Source organism: Myxocyprinus asiaticus, chromosome 12, assembly GCF_019703515.2.
Source record: "Myxocyprinus asiaticus isolate MX2 ecotype Aquarium Trade chromosome 12, UBuf_Myxa_2, whole genome shotgun sequence".
Lineage (NCBI taxonomy): Eukaryota > Metazoa > Chordata > Actinopteri > Cypriniformes > Catostomidae > Myxocyprinus > Myxocyprinus asiaticus.
In genome coordinates, this window is record NC_059355.1 from 30,857,329 (window position 1) to 30,877,609 (window position 20,281).

Consider the following 20,281-nt stretch of genomic DNA (forward strand, 5'->3'; position numbering starts at 1 on the left):
TGTTTGCTTTGTGATTTTTGGTGCTACGAAGGTCTGATCACCTTTCACTTGCATTGAATGGACCTACAGAGCTGAGATACATTTCTAAAAATCTTCGTTTTTGTGTACTGCTGAAGCAAGAAAGTCATACACATCTTGGATGGCAGGAGGGTGAGTAAATGATGAGAGAATTTTCATTTTTGGGTGAACTATCCCTTTAATACACATTCTTGTTCTTATCTTGTTAACTATAAAGGGGTGCATGGCATGCTATTCCAAATAGCAACAAAAATAAACATTATTTTTCAGTAAAATGTACTGTCTTTATCCACTTCTGAAGCGACTGGTTTTTTTTTTCTGGCTGACATCATCAAGCCCTCATATTTGTCAATCCCCTCCCCTTCAACCAGTTGTCGCAAAGGCTACTTTTCATGATCCATTCAATTCTCAGTGGATAAAATCAGGTCCAGTCCTACTTTTTTCTCGTTGAATATACCGTCACATTACGGAAGTAAAACAGGTTGCGCATGCAGTTTCTTGATTACTTAAAGTTTATAAAGGGATATTTTGTATTGTCTTCGTTGCCAAGGAATTTGCTGGGCCACAAGGTTGACCTGCAGTCAGATGTTGAGGACGGAGATGATAATGATGACTGCTTCGTACCTGCTAAGATTGATCTTAAGAGCAGCAGCGACGAGGAAGCAGAGGCAAAGATAGACAGTGAAGATGAGCTCATAGTGAAGAGGCGCAGAGGTTCCCAAACACCCCGCGCTACAGAGAAAACCCGGGCCTCTGCCAGAACCCCACGCAAAACACCCAGCAAGAAGGTACCACGAAGTTGTCACTCGCTATGCCTGGTCCTCCTGCAAGCAGTTAATGTGCCTTCACAGAACCAAAGTTGTGTTTCACATAAAAAGTCATGGAAAGTCATTGAAAACCTGGAAATTGCAGGAAAAGTTAAAACACTGATTTCTAACCCTGGCAAAGTCACAGAAATACCCAGGAATTTTATGTTTTTAAAAAAAAAATTAATTGTATTTTTTTTTATAGTGAATATAGATTTTTCTAGGTATGCTCGGCTTTAAAATATTGAATTCTCTAGAAATTTCTTTCTGCGGTTTTTGATAAAAATACAAAAAAAAACATTTTCAGTAATCGCAAATGACTGGAAAAGTTGTGGGAATCCTGAACATTGCATGTGGCAATTGATATAACTGTTTTATTTAATTTCAGACTGCTCCAGCCACCCCACGTACACCACGTCATGCCACTCCCAGCATTCCCAGCAGGAGTGCGCCAGCCAGGAAACCAGGGAATGTTCTGGAAGAAGCACGGGCACGGTAAGTAAGAACACAAATGCAATTCCCACCAGACTAGTTGAACCAGCATCACTGATTGGGCAACCAGCTTCTCCAGAAAGACCATACTGGTCAACCAGCTTCACCAACTAAGCATTTCTGATAAGCTGCATGGCTGTCCTGGTAATATAGCTGGGTGCAAGTTTCACAGTTTTGCACAGAGCAAGAGGAATGATGTGACAAAATATACTTGAGTTGTAAAAACACCAGCTAGATCAGCTTTAACCCACATAAACTGGCATGGCATAGCCTGGACTGACATGAACATTCATGCCTGTCTAAGGTGGTCTTTTCAGAATTTGCAGCTACTCAGAATTGGTTAGCTTCTGTAGATGACCTTTCTGTTTCATAAATTAAAACAAGGGCATCATGAACCTGTTTTGTGGGGGCACTAGTGGCAAACCTGGCTCGTAAGATGCTTTAAGGGAGATAAACACTTTTTTTTTTTTTTTTTTACTTTACAATTTTGTAGTTTTAGATGTTTGTCTTTTGGAATAGTGTTTGTTTAGCATACAAAATGACCCATGTTCAAATTAAACAAATACATTATTGTAGGAAATTTTAATTAAACTGCCCGTATACTCAACCATTAATATGTAAGAATTGTATAATAGAACACTATATGTAATGGGCAGATTTAAATATACCCACATTTATCCATTATTAATATGTAGGACAAATGATCAGATCAGAAATCTGAATAAAATTCTCCACCATTAAAAATGTAATACAACAGGCTCATTGTATCCGCTCACAATTCATATGTAAGGAATTAGCTTAATAAGGGAATTATGATTCATTCACTTATTGAAAGAATTAAGGTGTACGTCTGATCACTCGGCCACGCTGAGTTGATATGACACATCTGTAATTCTTTAGATTAATACTATTCTCATGGCTTATTGCAAATAATATTACAAATATGTTTTGATATGGTTCGAGCTTCGGAGTGCAGATCTTTAAAAAAAAAAAAAATCAAGTGATATGATTTTTTTTAATCAAAATAAACCAGTGTCAAATTAGCTTTGAATACAAACAAGACTTTATTGCTAATCTAAAACATCAAACTAACTAACACATAGCTGCAACAGAAGGTGAATGGAAATGATCTGTACAGAGAAAATTGAACTTCATGGAGTCTATAGACAATGCCTTGAGAACCATTGATACTTCATTTAGTCTAACTCTTTTTGCAATCGGGTTACTCAAATTATATTAAAGAGACACCAGCACTTTAAGCAAAAGTTTGGAGATGTACATGCATTTCCTTGCATTGCTTTGGTTCTTTGGCTCTTTGTAGAAAGTTCTGGTGGTTCTGTCGATGATTTAGACTTCTGTTAAGATTGTGGATAGTTTGTGGAATGAGGCGGGGCTTTGAAGCAAGGCCTTGCGTAAGGAAGACTTGTGACTCCCATCACGTGCGAGTTGTAGAGCAGAGAGGGAGAAAAGCTTCGTCTGAGCTTTTTGTTCCAAGCTTTCCTAGACTCTACATTGTGCAAACCTAGGCAGAGTGGTGCCGAAGAAGGCTAAGAGCCACGAGGGCAAGAGAACAAGACTGGATGAGACATGAGCACGAAGAGAATAGAGGAAGAAGAGGGGGCGTTTGTCCTAGGCAGGGAGGCTTTGTACTGTTGAGGCCCAAAGGTGTCTTCAGCCAAAAAGAAGTGTCTTTTCAGATACCATGTGATCATCTCACTGTCCCTCCTTCTGAAGTTGATTGAGTCTTTGTTTTAAAGGTTTCTATTTCCCACTCAGAATCGGGCAATGTTTAATCATGGCGTTTCATATCTCAGATACAACTGAATATATCAAAAGTTAATTATCATAAACTTTCCTGAAATGCAGAATGAATCTCAGCGATAGTAAACATGATGTGCTTTATCATGAATAGTTACCATTCTAGTAAAATAACAGGAATTAGACAAGATTAAAAATTATAATCATCAATTTGTCAGTTATAAGTTATTACAAATCACTACACATATTTTAAAGGTTAATTCAGGCTACAATCATTTGTGTAAGATAAAATGTTATCAAAAATAGACTGCGTTGTCCACACAGTATATGCATTGTTAAAAACCCAAGAAAAGTTTGTTTGTACATTTGAAGTTATGAGCAGAGCATTAGTTTTGTGTCCTGCTAAAAAGAGTTCAACAGGATTCCTTCCAAAGACAGGAAGACAGTTTTCAAGCTCTCGTCTCATACAGAGTTTTAGCATGTGACACAGCAAATGTCTCATTTTTAAGTGTGTCAAATTGGTTAAATCGAAGGACAAAGGAGTGTCTTAGATTTCCATGGCAACCATGGGGGTTTCTTAAGAAGATGGCCTTTAAATCATGTAATGATCATTAACATTCAGGGCATTCCTGATTTACAACATGGAGAGGAGGAATCTTGGTGCATCCACAGAACTCTATTTGATTTCAAGGCTGTTAACATTAGCCAGATACGGGTTTTAGCTCCGACTGCTTGGTGCCAGCAGAGATAAGTCTTTAATTATGACTTTGAGGAATTTCTGGTGTGACTGCTGGTCTCTGTGTCTTAGTTTTAATAACTTGGAATTAAATATCAGTGTAAATCCTGGATTTAAGTTGTTCAGCGTGGAAAATGATAATTCTTCTGCCCATAAGATCCTACATTATTAAACCTAACAAAATTGCAAATGATCTTGACAGCCAGTGATCACTGTGCTTTTTCATTATATTAGATGTTTTTGAGTGACATGAGGGTGGGTCGATGATGTTTAAAGGGATAGATCACCCAAAAAATGAACATTCTCTCATTTACTCACCCTCATGCCATCTCAGATGTGTGTATCTTTCTTCTGCTGAACAAAAACAAAGATTTTTGAAGAATATCTCAGCTCTGTTGGTCCATTCAAAGCATATAAAGACAGTATAAAATTAATCCATAAGACTCCAGTGGTTTAATCCATGTCTTCTGAAGCGATATGATAGGTGTGGGTAAAAACAGATAAATATTTAAGTGCTTTTCTTTATTTTTTTACTATAAATCTCCACTTTAACTTTCACTTCTTTTTTTTTATTATTATTATTTTTTTTTTTACTATTTGCATTCTTTGTGCATAGTGCCACCTACTTGTTGGAGCTGTTCAAAAGTTTATGGAAAAAAGATTTAAATATTGATCTGTTTATCACCCACACCTATCACATCACTTCTGAATATGGATTTAACCACTGGAGGCTTATGGATTACTTTATGCTGCCTTCATGTGCCTTTTGGACCTTCAAAGTTCTGGCCACCATCATATGCATTGTATAGACCAACTGAGCTGAGATATTCTTCTGTTCAGCAGAAGAAAGTCACATCTGGGATGGCATGAGTGTAAATAAATGAGACAATTTTCATTTTTGAAAATTTGATTTATTGATATTTTCATAATAAAACCTAATAATTCAAGATGCACAGTTGAAGTTTGTAACAATTATGGTTTATTTAAACCGCAAAGGTGAAACATGAATTAAAACTGTTGTCAGATGCGAGGTGGGGGAGGGGATTTATGCGTGCATCAGGTGCTTGACCAAAAAGTCTTTCGCATAGGATGCTCCGGTGTTTCCTCACTCAAGCGTCCTTGGTAAGCTTCCTCTGTCCTCGATCCTTGCCTCCTTGCGGTGCATTAAGCGAATTGATACATCCTTCTTGATGGCAGACTTTGATCGGTTTCCGGGTCACAGGCTTTAGCATGGAGGAGAGAGGAAACAAGGATGCACAATTTAAGAAAATGAGAAGCACCTTGTATTTGACCTGTAATAATGGTGCAACTTATCAAAGATACAAATAAAAAAAAAATTTGGTAGGTTGGTATGCAGAATGCTGTTGGCTCAAATATCTGATGGTGCATGTGACCTCAGTTTTAAGTGGCACAGAACTTTTAAATTGAGTACATGAATACTGTTAACTAAGCATGAAAGAAATATAACAAATCATTTGAGACGATAAAGTTTTAATCTCCTTGTCTTGTGTTTTTTTGCTACAGGTTACATGTTTCTTCAGTCCCTGAGTCTTTGCCATGTCGAGAACAAGAATTCCAGGACATCTACAACTTTGTGGAGAGCAAGGTTATTGATGGCACTGGAGGGTAAGACTGACTCTGTCATTCAGGTTTAACAAATTGATATCTACAATAGTTCACTTTTGGCTTGTTTGGTCCTTAATCGACAGGTGTATGTATATCTCCGGTGTTCCTGGCACTGGCAAAACTGCTACAGTACATGAGGTGATTCGCTCCCTTCAGCATGCCGCCGAACAAGATGAGATTCCTCAGTTCCGCTTTATTGAGATCAACGGCATGAAAATGACAGACCCGCACCAGGCCTACGTCCAGATATTGCAGGTCTGCATGCCTCCTGCCCTCCCTTCTGCTATGCATTTGCACTTCCCATCCTGATTTTTAATGTATTCCTGTGTAGTATATCATCAGTTGTCAATTCTTGCCTTGTAGAAACTGACTGATCAAAAGGCAACACCAGACCATGCTGCCGCCCTACTGGAGAAGCGCTTCAGTGCCCCAGCTCCAAAAAAGGAGACCACTGTACTTTTAGTAGATGAGGTGAAACATTTGTTCCCTGCAATGTTGATATACACATACACCAACAACATCTACTGTATGTTAAAGAATCCTATGGTGGTAGCTGGTTTTACACAGGTTCTATCTGGTCCAGGCTGTTCCTTTTATGGTCATTAACTGACCTAGGTAAAGCTGGTTGGATCTAGTAGACTTCCCTGGACCAACAACAGACCAGATACCAGCTTTGACAGTATTTTTCAGCAGGTCCCATCATCTGTATTCAAAGTGGATATACTGTATAATCAACAATGATACTTTTCAGTTTTTTTACTTGGTCTTAATTTTAATCATTTGAAAATGATAGTCTGTATATTCAAGACTAATATATGAATTGGTGCTGGGAAGTAACGGATTACATGTAATCTGGATTACATAATCAGATTGTTAAAAAATCAAGTACTTATACTTGGATTTCATTACATTTTAAAATACTTTATTAGTTACTTTTTTATAGATTATAAATTGATATCAGATAACAGGAGAAAATGTTTCATATTCATATTTAATTTATTGATTCCCTTAATTCCTTTTTAATCCTTAATTTGTTTTCTTGCTGATTCTTGAGACATAGGACAAATAAGTTTTAAATCTTAGTTTTTATTTTTTAATACTAAATTAATTTGAAATATATATACTGTAAGCAGACAAAGTTTTTATAAAAATGCTTTGTTCTGAAAATTTACATTTATTCACTTCATAACTTACATCTTACTGTGGTTTGTTTCAACTCCATCAGACACACTAAAAAGCATGCTATTTTAATTTGATCCATCTAACAAGAGTGTAAAGTCTTTAATGATCTAATAATCGTGTTCAGTAAAGGAGTTAAGTGATAAAATACATTCTATAAAACAAAATCTGTTTTCACACTATTCTGAAAATTCTGACCAAATTGATAAAATGGAATATTTTTATATCTTAACCATGTGTTGTACACTGGAGACATTTGGTTTTTTTCCTCAATTAAAGCTGCCTCTATAACCTAAACTCAAATGCCAAAATTATTCATCAATTCTTAACAGAAATTATCACAATGGGACGGTGTTGACACGTTGAAGCTGTGACCATAGAGACTTTAACATTGTTTGTTTAAAATATAAAAATATAAAACTTACCAGACGACGTGTCCTACTGTTGCATCCACCATGAACAGGAAGTGGGAAAGGGGTCCTCCATTATAGCTGACCTTGACATTGTCTGATTTATTCAAGATTATTCAAAAAAATCTGACCGAGCTGACGCAAAGTGGGGACACAACTTGAGATTTTTATGCAAAATATAATTTAAAGTTTACTTTATGTATTGTTTGTAATCATATCCCTACATTTCATTTAATATTAATATTTATGAATTTGTTGCTTTGTTTGGCAGTTTAACACTGAACTCTTGCTGAGGACAGGTTAAATTACATGTGCTTCCAAGTATAGAGCATGCATTTAAAAAAATTCTAATGAAATTATTTTAGTCCCTTGTCAAGAATCAGTTTTGTTTTTTAAACTTTTTTTAATTCTAAATTAGTCTAAAGTTGATATAAATTTGGTAAGTCGTCTTTTTTCTTGTTGTTCTGTTTCATTCCTACTGACCGCCAGAGGCAGTGTAAACACTATTGGATTATCAAAGCACCAGCCAGATAGATCGAGAGAATATACCAACAAAGTCACGTAGTGACGTATGCTGAGCCCTGGGGGTTATAAGCCACAGTAGATCAGCACTCTGCCTCTTTCACTTTCTCGCCTGGTTGAGTGGTTGTTTTTGGTTAAGTGATATATTTGCGCTGTCAAGTGCAGCTTACAAGAGCAGCGAGATATCGTCCTCACAAGCTGTGTCAGCGCGCATCTACGCCACTTCAACGGACTTGGAGTATTTTAGCTGCATTTTGGTGAGTTTTCATTGCTTTTCGTCGGTAACACTCTGTGCCTCTCGGTGCAATCCGGTGGCTGGTGTTTTCCGCACCTATAAGTTAATGGTCTCCCGTTGATGTAATCATTATCTATTTAGTTGTTCTGAGTGTTTTTCTACGAATTTATGTTATACTCTGTGCCCCTCGGTTCAATCCATTTTAGATATATATTTTCTCTTTTTCATGAGATATTTGTTGGCATTACCTGTCGGTTCACCTGGAGGAATCATTTTATTTTTATTATTTTTATTGCCTGTCTTGTTGCTTCATTACCATCATTCCGCTTGACTTTAAACCTTACGGTGCTATCCGAAGGTGTTATTAGCGAGTAACTATGGCTCATAGCTTGATTGCCACTGGTTTCCCACTGACTTGTAAGCTGTGCCCTAATAATCTCCTCCCGGACGACGGTCATGACATCTGCCCATCGTGTTTGGGTGTTCAACATCTGAGAGAGGCTCTCATAGACCCATGTCTGAACTGCAGTTTTTTACTTATGTAGGAACGACAGCTCCGTCTTGCTGAGTTAGACCCTAATTCAATGGTGAAACTCGGGCAGTTGGATGTAGCCCCTTCGCACACTCAGAAGTGCAGGGCGTCTGCGGCAGCCAGCGCTCCCCTCCCATCTAAGAAGAGGGCCACATCGCGAAGTGATGAACATTCGCGTGTCGAGGAAAATTCACTTTCTAAGACTGTTTCTGTGCTTTCTTCAAAGATGGCGGAGCTGAAATGCCTGCTTCACTCGCTTCAGCCTGTCACATCTGCTACACCTGTGAAGATGACACAGGAGGATGAGAATGTTCAGAATCAGGGAGCTGGGGAAGATTCTCTTGATTCCCCTTGTTTTTCACATCATTCTGACTTGGATGTGCTTTCTTCGGATTCTTTTTTTCGTGATCATGGGGATGCTGTGGATTTTGCTGCACAACCATCACCTCAGGATGTTTTCATTGGTTATCCAGCAGCGGAGGGGTCTAGTGGGGGGTTAGTTCAGTCATCTGGACAGGCCCAGTCCTCTTCTGCTGATATTTTGGCCGTGCTTTGAATGGCAATTGCTCGTCTAGGACTTGATGAGTCACCTGTCCAATCTGCTCAAACCAACGTTTTTTTTTTTTTTTTTTCAGGCAGGCCACAGCTGCGGCGACTTTTGCCATGCCACCATGTAAAGATTTTGTGGCTGAATTTTCAAATGCCCTCACAGGTTCTGGTCCGCCTAAGTGGCACTCAAAGATTGTTTAGACGATACCATCTATGGCTGAAGCAGATTCCATCAGGGCGAGTCGTGCTCCAGAAATAGAGCAGCCCGTTGCAGTTTTGGTGGTGTCTCCTGACGAGGCTCTACGAGGGAATGTGTGATGTCCCAGTGCGCAATGTGGTCGCACAGATTCATTGCTAAAAAAGGCATACGAGTCTGTTGCCTATAACTCATGCAGAAAACACAATCTGTCAGTTACTTCTTGCTGCACCAGTATGCTGGAACCAGCAAATGTTGATCCCTCAATTTCACAGTTTCTGCAAACGGCTCTTTTGGTAATGGGCCATGTGACCCGCGAGCTGGGTAGTCTTGCAGCCACATTTCTGGCAGCCCGCCGCCAAGTGTGGCTTGCCCAAGCACGACTACCTTCCATTTGTTTCCGGGCATCTTTTTGGTCCGAATGTTCCAGAACTGTTGGAAAAGAGGGTAAAGCTGTCTGAGGCCACTCGTCAACTGACGCAGGTGCAGTGCAACCCTACATTTAGGATGCCAGCAGTTCAGACCCGACATAGTTATGCCACATCGGTGCAATGTTTCTGCCAGCATGATACACCTCAGTCACAGTCCCCTCAAAGGCCTCGTGTTACTGAGAATGCTAGTGTTTTTTGGCCACCTCATCGACAGTTGCCAGGAGGACCCCGTCAGTGCCCCCCCCCCGCGAACACTAAAAGTCGCACACATAAAGCCTGAGACACTCAGGCTGGCAGTCGATCGTTTTTCAGTAGAACAGCTGGAGTACTGGAGGACCAACACAGCAGACCTCTGGGTTTTGATGACTCTGAGCAGGGGATATACCCTACAGTTTCGATGCCGGCCTCCCAGATTTTCAAGAATTGTTCCTACGGTTGTCAGAGGCGCAGTTCATTCAATGGCTCTCTCTCGGGAAATTCATTCACTGTTAGAGAAGGGAGCCATAGAAAAAGATAATCCCCTCGTTCAGGGAGACGGGTTCTATTCAACATATTTTCTTGTTCGGAAGAACGACGGTGGTTTCCGCCCAATTCTCGATTTAAGGCATCTGAATTTGTTCATGAAGGTCCTTTTTTGAATGCTGCACACAGCCGACGTTCTTCGGTCTGTGGCAGCAGACGATTGGTTTGTAAGTGTTGACCTGAAAGATGCACTTTCACATCCCAATTGCTGTTCATCACAGAAAGTTTCTGCGTTTCAGTTTCCTGAATCAAGCCTACCAGTTCAAAGTTCTACCTTTCGGTCTTTCCCTTGCTCCTCGCATCTTCACAAGATGTGTGAGCACAACTCTGTCTCCTCTTTGGATGAGAGGTATGCGTATTATGCCTTACCTGGACGACTGGCTGCTTTGTGCCCCCACAAAATACTCCAGACTGCTTTTGAGAGACGTGCAGAAGTTGTTTTTTTTTCTTCTGTGAACGAGAAAACGAGCTGTCTGATTCCAACACAGACCACTACGTTCATAGGAATGACCCTGAATTCCCACCTAATGTCTGCCTCCCTGTCTCAGGAATGTATGACGAACATTCTGCAACTCTTGGTTCGCTTTCGCCCAGGTGTGTCCTACGACTAATAGGGATGTTAACGGCTGCTACAGTGGTGATTCCCCTGGGTTTACTCCACCTCAAACCACTCCAGTTATGGAATAACAGTTTGCGGCTAGATCCCACCAGACATCGCCATCGACTAATTGTAATTTCTCACTGGTGCATACATGCGTTGAGGCGGTGGAGACAGGTAGAGTTGCTGAAGGCAGGAGTGCCCCTGGGTGGTGTTCCCTCTCATCGGGAGTTGGGCACGACCAATGCTTCCCTCACAGTGTGGGGGGCAACATGGAATCATAGGGGTATTTGTGGGCGCTGGACACCGACCCAGGCCACAGAACAAATCAACCTGCTGGAACTATGTGCCGTGTTCATGGCTCTAAAGTATTTCATGCCAGTCCTGGCAGGCTGCCATGTTCTCGTTCGGTCCGACAATACCTCAAAAGTGTTCCATCTGAACCACCAGGGCAGCACAAAATCCCGCAGGTCTCTACAGCTTACTCACGAGATCCTGTCATAGTGTCAGCCGCAACTCACTTCACTGAGGGCAGCTCGTATTTCGGGAGCATGCAACCAGACAGCAGATGCTCTTTCCAGGGATCGAGTACATCCAAGAGAATGGAGACTTCATCCAGATGTAGTGCAGGAGATTTGGCTACGATTTGGAAGAGCAGAGGTGGATCTTTTTGCTTCAGAGATGACCACAAAACAGATGACTGTCGCTTATGGTTTGTAAAAACAGAAGTGTCCAGTCCCTTGGGCCAGGATGCACTGTCTCACGAATGGCTGAACTGCCTACTATATGCATTCCCACCTATCCCTCTGTTATGGGAGATGTTACACAGGATCTCCCTGTGCAAGCACAGATTGCTACTCGTGGCACCGCGATGGCCAGCTAGACCATGGTTTCCTTTGTTGCTGAGAATTCTGACAGGCAATCCATGGAAGCTTCCCCCCAGGAAAGACCTCCTCTCCCAGCCGGAGGCCTGCATCTAGCACCTGGATCCAGCTTGTCTGAAGCTTTCGGTCTGGCCATTGGGTTAAATCCTTCTCTGGAGCATTGTGACCCTGTGGTTATTCACACCATCTCCAATGCTAGGGCTTCTTCCACACAACAGATTTATGCTTCCCGTTGGAAGCTATTTTCTGCATGGTGTGAAGAGCAGGGGCTCGATCCTGCAACGTGTGACATTCTGAGCATCTTAAGCTTTCTTCAACATTTACTGGAGGAGGGCAAAGCGGCTTCCACGTTGAAAGTGTATGTCGCTGCGATTTCTGCATATCATGTTCCAGTTGGGGGATCTTCTCTTGGATCTCACAGTCTTGTCTGCAGTTTTCTGAAGGGTGCACGCTATCTGAAGCCTGCTCGGAATCCTCACTTTCCTGTGTAGGATTTGCCACTCGTGCTTGCATTCCTTTGCTCATCCCAGTTTGAGCCCTTGCAAAGCATTGACATTAAATGGTTATCCTTGAAGACTACTTTTTTTGTTGGCTATTGCTTCTGCGAAACGAGTCAGTGAGTTGCTGGCGCCGTCTGTTAGCAAAGTGTGCTTGCATTGGTTGCCGGATGACTCCGGGGTGGTCCTACAACCCAATCCTTCTTTTCTTCCAAAAGTCCTTCTTCCTCAGTTCATAAACCAGCACATTGAACTGGCTTATTTTCAGACTTCTTCAGGGTCTGATTCAAGTGCTCAACTTTTATGTCCTGTTCGTACCTTGAAGTGTTATGTGGACACTACTGCTCAATTTAGACAATCAGACCAGTTATTTGTCTGCTATGGTGGTGTGAAGAAAGGTGCTCCAGTGTCAAAGCAGAGGTTGTCGAACTGGATAGTGGAAACTATTACACTATCTTACAAGGCAGCAGGGAAACCATTGCCCTGGAGTCTAACTTGCCATTCCACTAGGGCCATCTCATCTTCATGGGTTGTTTTTAGAGGAGTTTCCTTGGCGGACATCTGCACTGCCGCTACCTGGGCTTCTCCATGCACATTTGCCAGGTTTTATAAGGTCAACATTGCTGCTCATCATTCTGTGAGTTCTGCAGGAGCAGCCTTAATTTTTCATCAGGTGGGTGGCATTCCTCATGACTATGTTGGTATGTGTCATTCAATAGTGTTTACACTGCCTCTGGCGGTCAGTAGGAATGAAACAGAATGCTAGTTACACATGTAACTGTGGTTCTGTGAATTCCGGATGATTGCCAGAGTTCTTAGTCACTTGGAATGCGCAAGAAAGGCGTACCGAGGCAGAGTGCTGAGCTACTGTGTTTTATAACCCCCAGGGCTCAGCATACGTCACTATTTGACTTTGTTGGTATATTCTCTTGACCTGTCTGGCTGGCGCTGTGATAATCCAATAGCGTTTACAGTGCCTCTGGTGGTCATCCGGAATTCACAGAACCACAGTTACATGTGTAACTAGCGTTTTTTGTTATTTGTAATAAATAACAGATTACATTTTCTTTGTATTTTTGTCAAAATGGTATAAAACTATCCTACTTCAATGCATGTGATAACTTCAGACCTAACTCTTGTTTATTCGTTATCAAAGTAATCAGATTAGATTACCTAAAATGTGTAATCCAAGAGATTACATTTGATTACAATTTTACTCATGTAATTTGTAATCAGTACCAGATTACAATTCTGAAGTAATCTATCCAGCACTGTATGTTATAATCCCCTGTGTTTTTCTTCAGCTTGATCTCTTATGGACCCGGAAACAGAATGTGATGTATAACTTGTTTGATTGGCCTACAAGACGCAATGCTCGTCTGGTGGTCCTAACTATTGCTAATACTATGGACTTGCCTGAGAGAATCATGATTAACCGAGTGGCCAGTCGACTGGTAGGATCATTTTACTGGGATAAGATTGCATCAAATATGGAAACCATATACAATATACAAATCATGGAAACACAGTAAATGTGTGTTTATCCACTTGCAGGGACTGACAAGAATGTCCTTTCAGCCATATACCTTTAAACAGTTACAACAGATTATCACATCAAGGTTAAATAGAGTGAAGGCATTTGAAGAGGATGCTCTCCAGCTGGTGTCAAGAAAGGTAGGAACATTAAGTTGTGAAACAGTGTTATTTTAGGCTTATGTTTGTGTTGTCTTATGTACATGTTGGCACCAAACAGCAGAATGTCAGCAGTGGCTTTTAATTATGCTGATGGTCGACATAAATGTGTCCCAGAGTCAGCGAGATTGTGTTTGTGGTCTTCTAGGTTGCAGCACTTTCTGGTGATGCTCGACGTTGTCTTGATATCTGCAGACGGGCCACAGAGATTTGTGAGCACTCTGCTAGTAAGCAGAACAGCAGTGGATTGGTTGGAATGAGTCATGTGATGGAGTCTTTGGATGAGATGTTCTCTTCTTCTTATATCACAGCCATTAGGTAAAAAAAGTGTATGTCTATATAATTCGTTCAATATATAACATCAGTGCAGGTTCATAAAGCATACTTAAAACATATCAGTGTATTTAGAATTAGGCATAAAGCACACACACACACAACACACACACCCCAACACCTTAAAGCTATTGGAGTTTGTGCATCCACTGGTACAGGAGCAGTAAATTACTCTAAAATGAGCTGCATCCAGTGAGTTGCTCTCACATTGTTGTCGCATCTTTTTTCAGATTAACAATTTTTATTGATTCACATATTGAACATAGAAAAACAAAACATATATACACAGAATCAACAATTAACCCCCACCCTGGCTCCCAACAACATCCCAGTGGTTGTACATATTATAGACACACACACACACACACAAAAAATAATAATCACACATCCAGGGAGTCACGTGACACCATGCAAGGAGCAGACGTAAACGACGAGCTCTGCGCACTTTGCTGGTTTTTAATTATTTTTATGTCATAAACCGGTGAGATTAGACACATCCTGTTACATAACTGTTCTATGAAGTCAACATGGCAAAGAAGTCAAAATCCTCGGGCTCTGGAGATATTAAAAGACACTTACGTGCTCAAGCTGAAACCTCTGACGGGCCTGCGGTCCAGGGACTCGGTTTGGATGGTGCGGCGGGAGAAATCCAGCGTCAGATGTCCAATATGTCTGTAATGCTGATGAAAGTTGTTGCCTACTTAGAGGATCTTGCTGTAATACGCCAATCGATTACTGCGATGGAAACTTAATTCTCTGAGTTGGTTACAAGATTGTCAGACGTCGAGAGACGGATCGATTATCTGGAGTCATCGTAAAGGGAATTATCTACTAATCCGCTAGCGACCAAGATAGATTTGGAAGGAGTTTTTGAAAAACTGGAAGATTTGGAGAACCGTAGTAGGCTAAATAACTGGAATTCCTGAGCATGAGGAAGGCAGAGATATGGTAAAATTCCTAGACAAGCTCTTCCCGAGTCTGCTCAACATAGCAGGCCACAAGCTGGAAATCGAGCGAGCTCACAGAGTCCCGGCTTGCAGATCCGCTGAGGGAGACAGGCCCCGATCAATTCTGGCCAAATTTCTGAGATCATCCAATAAAGATCATGTGTTACGCGAGGCGAGGAGCAAAGGAAAACTTTCTTGGAAGAATCGCAACATTTTCTTGTTCCCAGATTTTGCGAATTCGACGAGAGAAACTTGATCGATTCAAGGAATGCAAGAAACACTTACACCAACGGAAGATCGCTTTTGCTCTGATGTTTCCGGCCAAATTGAGAATAGATACTTAGGATGGACACTTACATGCCCACAACAAGCATTGTCTTTCATAGAGTCAATGGACTGAGGAAGTCGTGGTGTGTCTCTCACATGCCTCAAGTGGACTGACTCACGAACATGCCTTCAGCCGTCCAAGGAAATTGGGCGCATTTTTTGTTTCTTTTTGTGCTGGTTCCGCCTAGCGGCTGGAGTTTGTGGAATAACACTCCTTGGGACAGTTATGGATGAATCTGCTCGTTCTTTATGCTTATGCCTCCTATTGGATGGAATGTGTTTCGTGGAGTATTTTTTTGCAGGAAATGGAATGATTACGTCATTTGCTGCACTCACGAGCAGCTGGCTCACTGAACATTCGTTTGACTGTCCAAGTAAACTGAACCGCTTTAATTTGTAATTTTCAATTTTCAATTTTTTTTGTGTGTGTGTGCTGGTTCTGCTAGCGGCTGGAATTTGTTTTGTGGAGGAACACACCTTTGAGACTTTGTGAATGAATTTACACATTCTTTGTGTTTATTCTGCCTATTGGCTGGAGTTTGTTTTAGATATTATTTTCTGTTATGTAATTCTGTCTCGCAGAATCTGTATAGAAGCACCGGACTTGAGCAATCCAAAGGCAAAGTTGTTGCGGGGACTCACGTAGGCGTACATGGACTGTTTGAGTTTAGAGGGACGGATGCCGGTTGGTGCTGTCGTGCGCGGGGTTAATGCGTATGTTTTTCTTTTTTCTGTTTGTTTGAATTTTGCACTAATGGGGAATGTGGTCTTTATAATTTTATTTCTGACACAATCTATTTTTTTGTCATATGTTAATATGAGTGGATTGTCTCTCCACATGGAATGCTAATAGGTTGGGGCACCCCATAAAAAGGAAGGTTATTTATTTTCTTAAACGTAAGAAATATGATATAGTGTTTCTTCAAGAAATGCATCTTTCCCTGCAGGAAGCTGAAAAATTTGGGAGGAAATGGGGTGGACATGGGTGTTTTTTTTTTTTTTTAGTGCTGGCTCAAGTAAGATCAGGGGAGTCATTACAATGATAAGTAAACATCTACAATTAAAATGTCTCAAACAGAGCAAAGATAAATTAGGAAGAGTCATTATTGTTTTAGCATTAATTCAGGGGCAAAGGTTGCTTGTGGCTAATATTTACGCACCTAACGTTGATGATCAGGTCTTTTTTTTTTATAGATCTTGAAGGGATGTTGCAAGCCGCTGGCACCCCTCATAACATAATATTGTGAGGAGACTTTAATCTATTGATGGACTCAGTCTTTGATCATAGTGAAGCAAAAGTGTGTAAGCCCACTAGAGCAACATTGACGCTTCACAGGATGTGTAAAAATCTTGGTCTTACAGATATTTGGAGACTTTTGAACCCATCTGGTAGGGACTATACATTTTTTTTCATCAGTGCATAAGATTTATTCTAGAATAGATTTTTTCCTGATATCTAAGCCCCTCATTTCATCTGTTGTGGATTGCTCAGTTGGAAACATTTTAGTCTCAGATCACACCCTGGTGAGTTTAGAGGTGTTGCCACATATGGAGAAAAAGAAATCATATAGTTGGGGCTTTAATGTATCCCTTTTGCAAAATCTTGATTTCCAACAGATGTTAAAGGCTGAAATCAATGTTTATATGGAGACCAACTGGTCCTCAGTATCCTCTGTGGGCGTGGCTTGGGAGGCACTTAAGGCGGTTCTTAGGGGTCGGATCATACAGTATGTCTCATTCATCAAAAAATCCAAAGCACGAGAGCTTGTGGAGTTGGAAGAGAATATTAAAAGTACTGATACAAAACTGAAGCGCTGAATGTCGTCTGATGGCCTCAGAATTGACCCGATCGAAATACAGATATAATACTATTTTGTCATGGAAGGTGGAGTTTTGGTTATTTAGGACAAGACAGTCATATTTTGAGTCTGGGGACAAAGCAGGGAAGCTTTTTTGGCTTTGGGACAAGTAAATACTTGCTTAGTAATTCCAACAATTCGGACGTTGTTTCACCGGTTATGATTCTCAAGGTCTTCCAACTTTTCCTTTTGGATGAGATGTGTTCCAAGTCCACCTTGATCGCTAGCGGATTAGCAGCTAATTCCCTCTCTGATGACTCTATATAATCAATCTGTTTCTCAACATCTGACACTCTTGTTACCAACTCAGTGAATTTCGTCTCCGTGGCAGTGATCGATCAATGTATTACAGCAAGATCCTCCAAGTCAGCAATGACCTTCGTCAGCATTGCCGTCATGCTCGACAGTTGACGCTGAATCTTTTCCACCGTACCGTCCAAATTGAGTCCTGGGCTCGAGGTTTCCAGAGGGGTTTCAGTTTGAGCATGTAAGTGTCTTTTAATGTCTCCAGAGCCTGAGGATTTTGAATTCTTTTAAATATTGTCTTCCTAGAACAGTTAAGAATCAGGGTGTATCGAATCTCACCGGTTTGACATAAAAAGTATTAAAACCAGCAAAGTGCGTAGAGCTCGCCATTCACACATCCAAACCTCGCATGGCGTCACATGACTCCCTTGTTGGCGCATCTTTGACAGTGATGGTATTCCAAAATTTTTGAAATTTTTGCAATATGCTCTTCTTTAGTTTATTTTTTGTTTCACGCTAATTTACTCTGGTAATTGAAAAACTTTCCTAATAATGTACTAATGTAGGTAAATGTACTGTTAGGTGAAAGTTGTTGATAGCGTTGACGTGCTCCTGTGGTTGAAAGCCTGATTCTGCGATTACATTACAGATGATCATTTCAGCTAATTTCATTGTATCTTTTAACATCTCCTGATGTTCATACATGTTTCTTCCCCCTTGCTGTAATTTGTACTAAAGTGGAGGGCTGATCGGAGGAGAGATGCTTTGTTAGGCACAACATGACTGTATTCACAATATTTCCCTTTAAAAAAAACAAAACACATAAATGTATGTCAGCATCCAGGAGCAAAACGTTTATTCAAATCTTGTCAATGTGATTACAGGAGTGCCTCTGTTCAGGAGCAGCTCTTCTTGAGGGCTGTTATTGCAGAATTTCGCCGACTAGGTCTGGAAGAGGCCACTTTCCAGCAGGTAATGTACAAAATCAACTAAAAAATTGACAATGACCACACACATTCATTGTTTTTTTTTTAAGATTGTGTTTTAATTTGTTTTAATTTGTTAAAATTTTTTGATTTTCTGCTCTCCCTTACTCCCAGGTATTTGTCCAGCACCAGGCTCTGTGTCGTGTTGAGGGTTTGCACCCGGCGAGTGTGTCTGAAGGGCTGGCGGTCTGTCAGAGACTGGGTTCATGTCGTTTGCTTCTCCTAGAAGGCAGCCGTCTGGACCTGCTGCTCCGTATCCGCCTCAATGTTAGTCAGGATGATGTACTTTATGCCCTGAAGGCTGACTGATACACTCTTGTTGCACAGTATTGTGATGGCCCTGCATTAGGTAAATCAGGCTGGTCTGGTCTGGTTTGGTTTGGGATTTCCAAAAAAATCACAGGCTCTAACTGGCAACCAGTTTGGATCCCAGCTAAGTGTGTCCAACTTTCTGGACATTCAGAGAGATGATTTTAAAATTTTTGTTAGGTGCTTATTGGCCCCCACGATTGGCCAAAAGCGTGACCTTATGAACTGAAAATGAAATTTAGTCCAGCATCTTTTTTGAATAAATTATAATTTTTATTGCTTGAAGTTATTCATCTGTAATCCTAAAATTATCAAGTTTTAAATGTGCATTTGATCACACTGTATATTCTAATTATAACATTATGCACTCATGGTATAGGTGTGTACGTTATGGAATATTCCATCTAACAGAATGTGTACCTGTTCAAATCAGGGTGATCTGTCTTCGAGTTCACACTTTAAGAATTTACACGAGAGGCTTTATTGTAAACCCGTTTTTTATACATTTTATTATGGGATAGCAAGACGGTCATAAATTTTGTTTATTTAATGATTGTCATTTAGTCAAATTTACATTTTTATACAATGTACTATAGAATTCATCAATTTATATATATATATATATATATATATATATATATATATATATATATATATATATATATAATATTATACATACAATAAAGCTATTGATTGCCTACAGTTACGAGATTTCAGTTCTTTTGTCATGTTCATTACAAGATTAAGTATTGTTACAAACAAATGATTACAAATATACAAGCATAATTGCTGAAGTAGAGTCATAGTAAATTGGTTACATTATACTGCAATGTACAAGTTGTATTTAACCTGGAATATTATCTTAAGAGCAACAGTACTATTTACATGGTCCCCATCATGGGAATATGGAAGTGCTTAAGCAAGAGCGTAGATATGGCTTGAACATTAGGGGGTTGCAGTGTGAAGAATTTACATGTTTACATTGATCATGGTATAAATATGGGGGGGGTTGTACTTGTTTGTTTTCATTATTGGGGGTGGTTAGGGTCCCCCCCCAAATAAAAAAACATTATCTACTTGCTTCATGACTATCGCTGTATGTTTGTATAACAACAGGCTGAATTATATTCCTGAAGCTCAGATTGTTCTGCCAGAAGGAGATAGGAATGGTTGAGAATATTGGTGGTGCTTTCTGGGAAGGTGGTAGAAAAGGTATCGGGGAAAGAGGATATTTTTTTGATGGCTAGGTGAGATAAAGTAACATCCTTGTACACATAGTCATTCCCTGTGAAGCATGGGATTATGTCATTGGTGTTCAAAATGACATAATCTTGAGCCATCTCCAAACCCTCCCCAAAATCCTCCTCATTCTTTTCACCAGCCAAGATGCCTCGTTCAGTTTGAGAGAGACTGGTAGCCATCTTACAGGTTTTTTCTGTAACTGCAGCGTCCCTTTCAGACAGGATCTCCAACACTGATGTGGCAGCATCATAATTGCTTTGCTTGACATTGAAGGTTGGCTCCTGAATTAAAAACAGTAAAATTAAAAATTACACGAGAAAAGAGCAAAAGCATGTTTTGAAGACATTTT

At 40.5% G+C, this 20,281-nt stretch overlaps 2 protein-coding genes across 6 annotated transcripts in view; one reads left to right on the forward strand and one right to left on the reverse strand.

Moving 5' to 3' along the window:
• LOC127449448 (origin recognition complex subunit 1-like) overlaps positions 1 to 19,342 on the forward strand; it is a 29,872-nt gene extending 10,530 nt beyond the window's left edge. For all 4 annotated transcript variants that reach the window (XM_051712863.1, XM_051712862.1, XM_051712864.1 and 1 more), the window contains 10 exons: positions 569 to 806; positions 1,213 to 1,319; positions 5,335 to 5,436; positions 5,520 to 5,691; positions 5,800 to 5,907; positions 13,296 to 13,445; positions 13,546 to 13,665; positions 13,832 to 14,001; positions 18,280 to 18,367; positions 18,496 to 19,342. In XM_051712863.1, coding sequence (XP_051568823.1) covers positions 569 to 806; positions 1,213 to 1,319; positions 5,335 to 5,436; positions 5,520 to 5,691; positions 5,800 to 5,907; positions 13,296 to 13,445; positions 13,546 to 13,665; positions 13,832 to 14,001; positions 18,280 to 18,367; positions 18,496 to 18,690 — 1,450 coding nt within the window. In that variant the 3' untranslated portion in view covers positions 18,691 to 19,342. The remainder of the gene's footprint in view (positions 1 to 568; positions 807 to 1,212; positions 1,320 to 5,334; positions 5,437 to 5,519; positions 5,692 to 5,799; positions 5,908 to 13,295; positions 13,446 to 13,545; positions 13,666 to 13,831; positions 14,002 to 18,279; positions 18,368 to 18,495) is intronic.
• Positions 19,343 to 19,370: 28 nt separating this feature from the next.
• The window catches only part of LOC127449453 (thrombopoietin receptor-like), a 34,908-nt gene continuing 33,997 nt past the window's right edge, over positions 19,371 to 20,281 (reverse strand). The window contains exon 12 of one of the 2 annotated variants that reach the window (XM_051712873.1): positions 19,371 to 20,213. In XM_051712873.1, coding sequence (XP_051568833.1) covers positions 19,779 to 20,213 — 435 coding nt within the window. In that variant the 3' untranslated portion in view covers positions 19,371 to 19,778. The remainder of the gene's footprint in view (positions 20,214 to 20,281) is intronic. The other variant, XM_051712874.1, reaches the window with a different exon arrangement.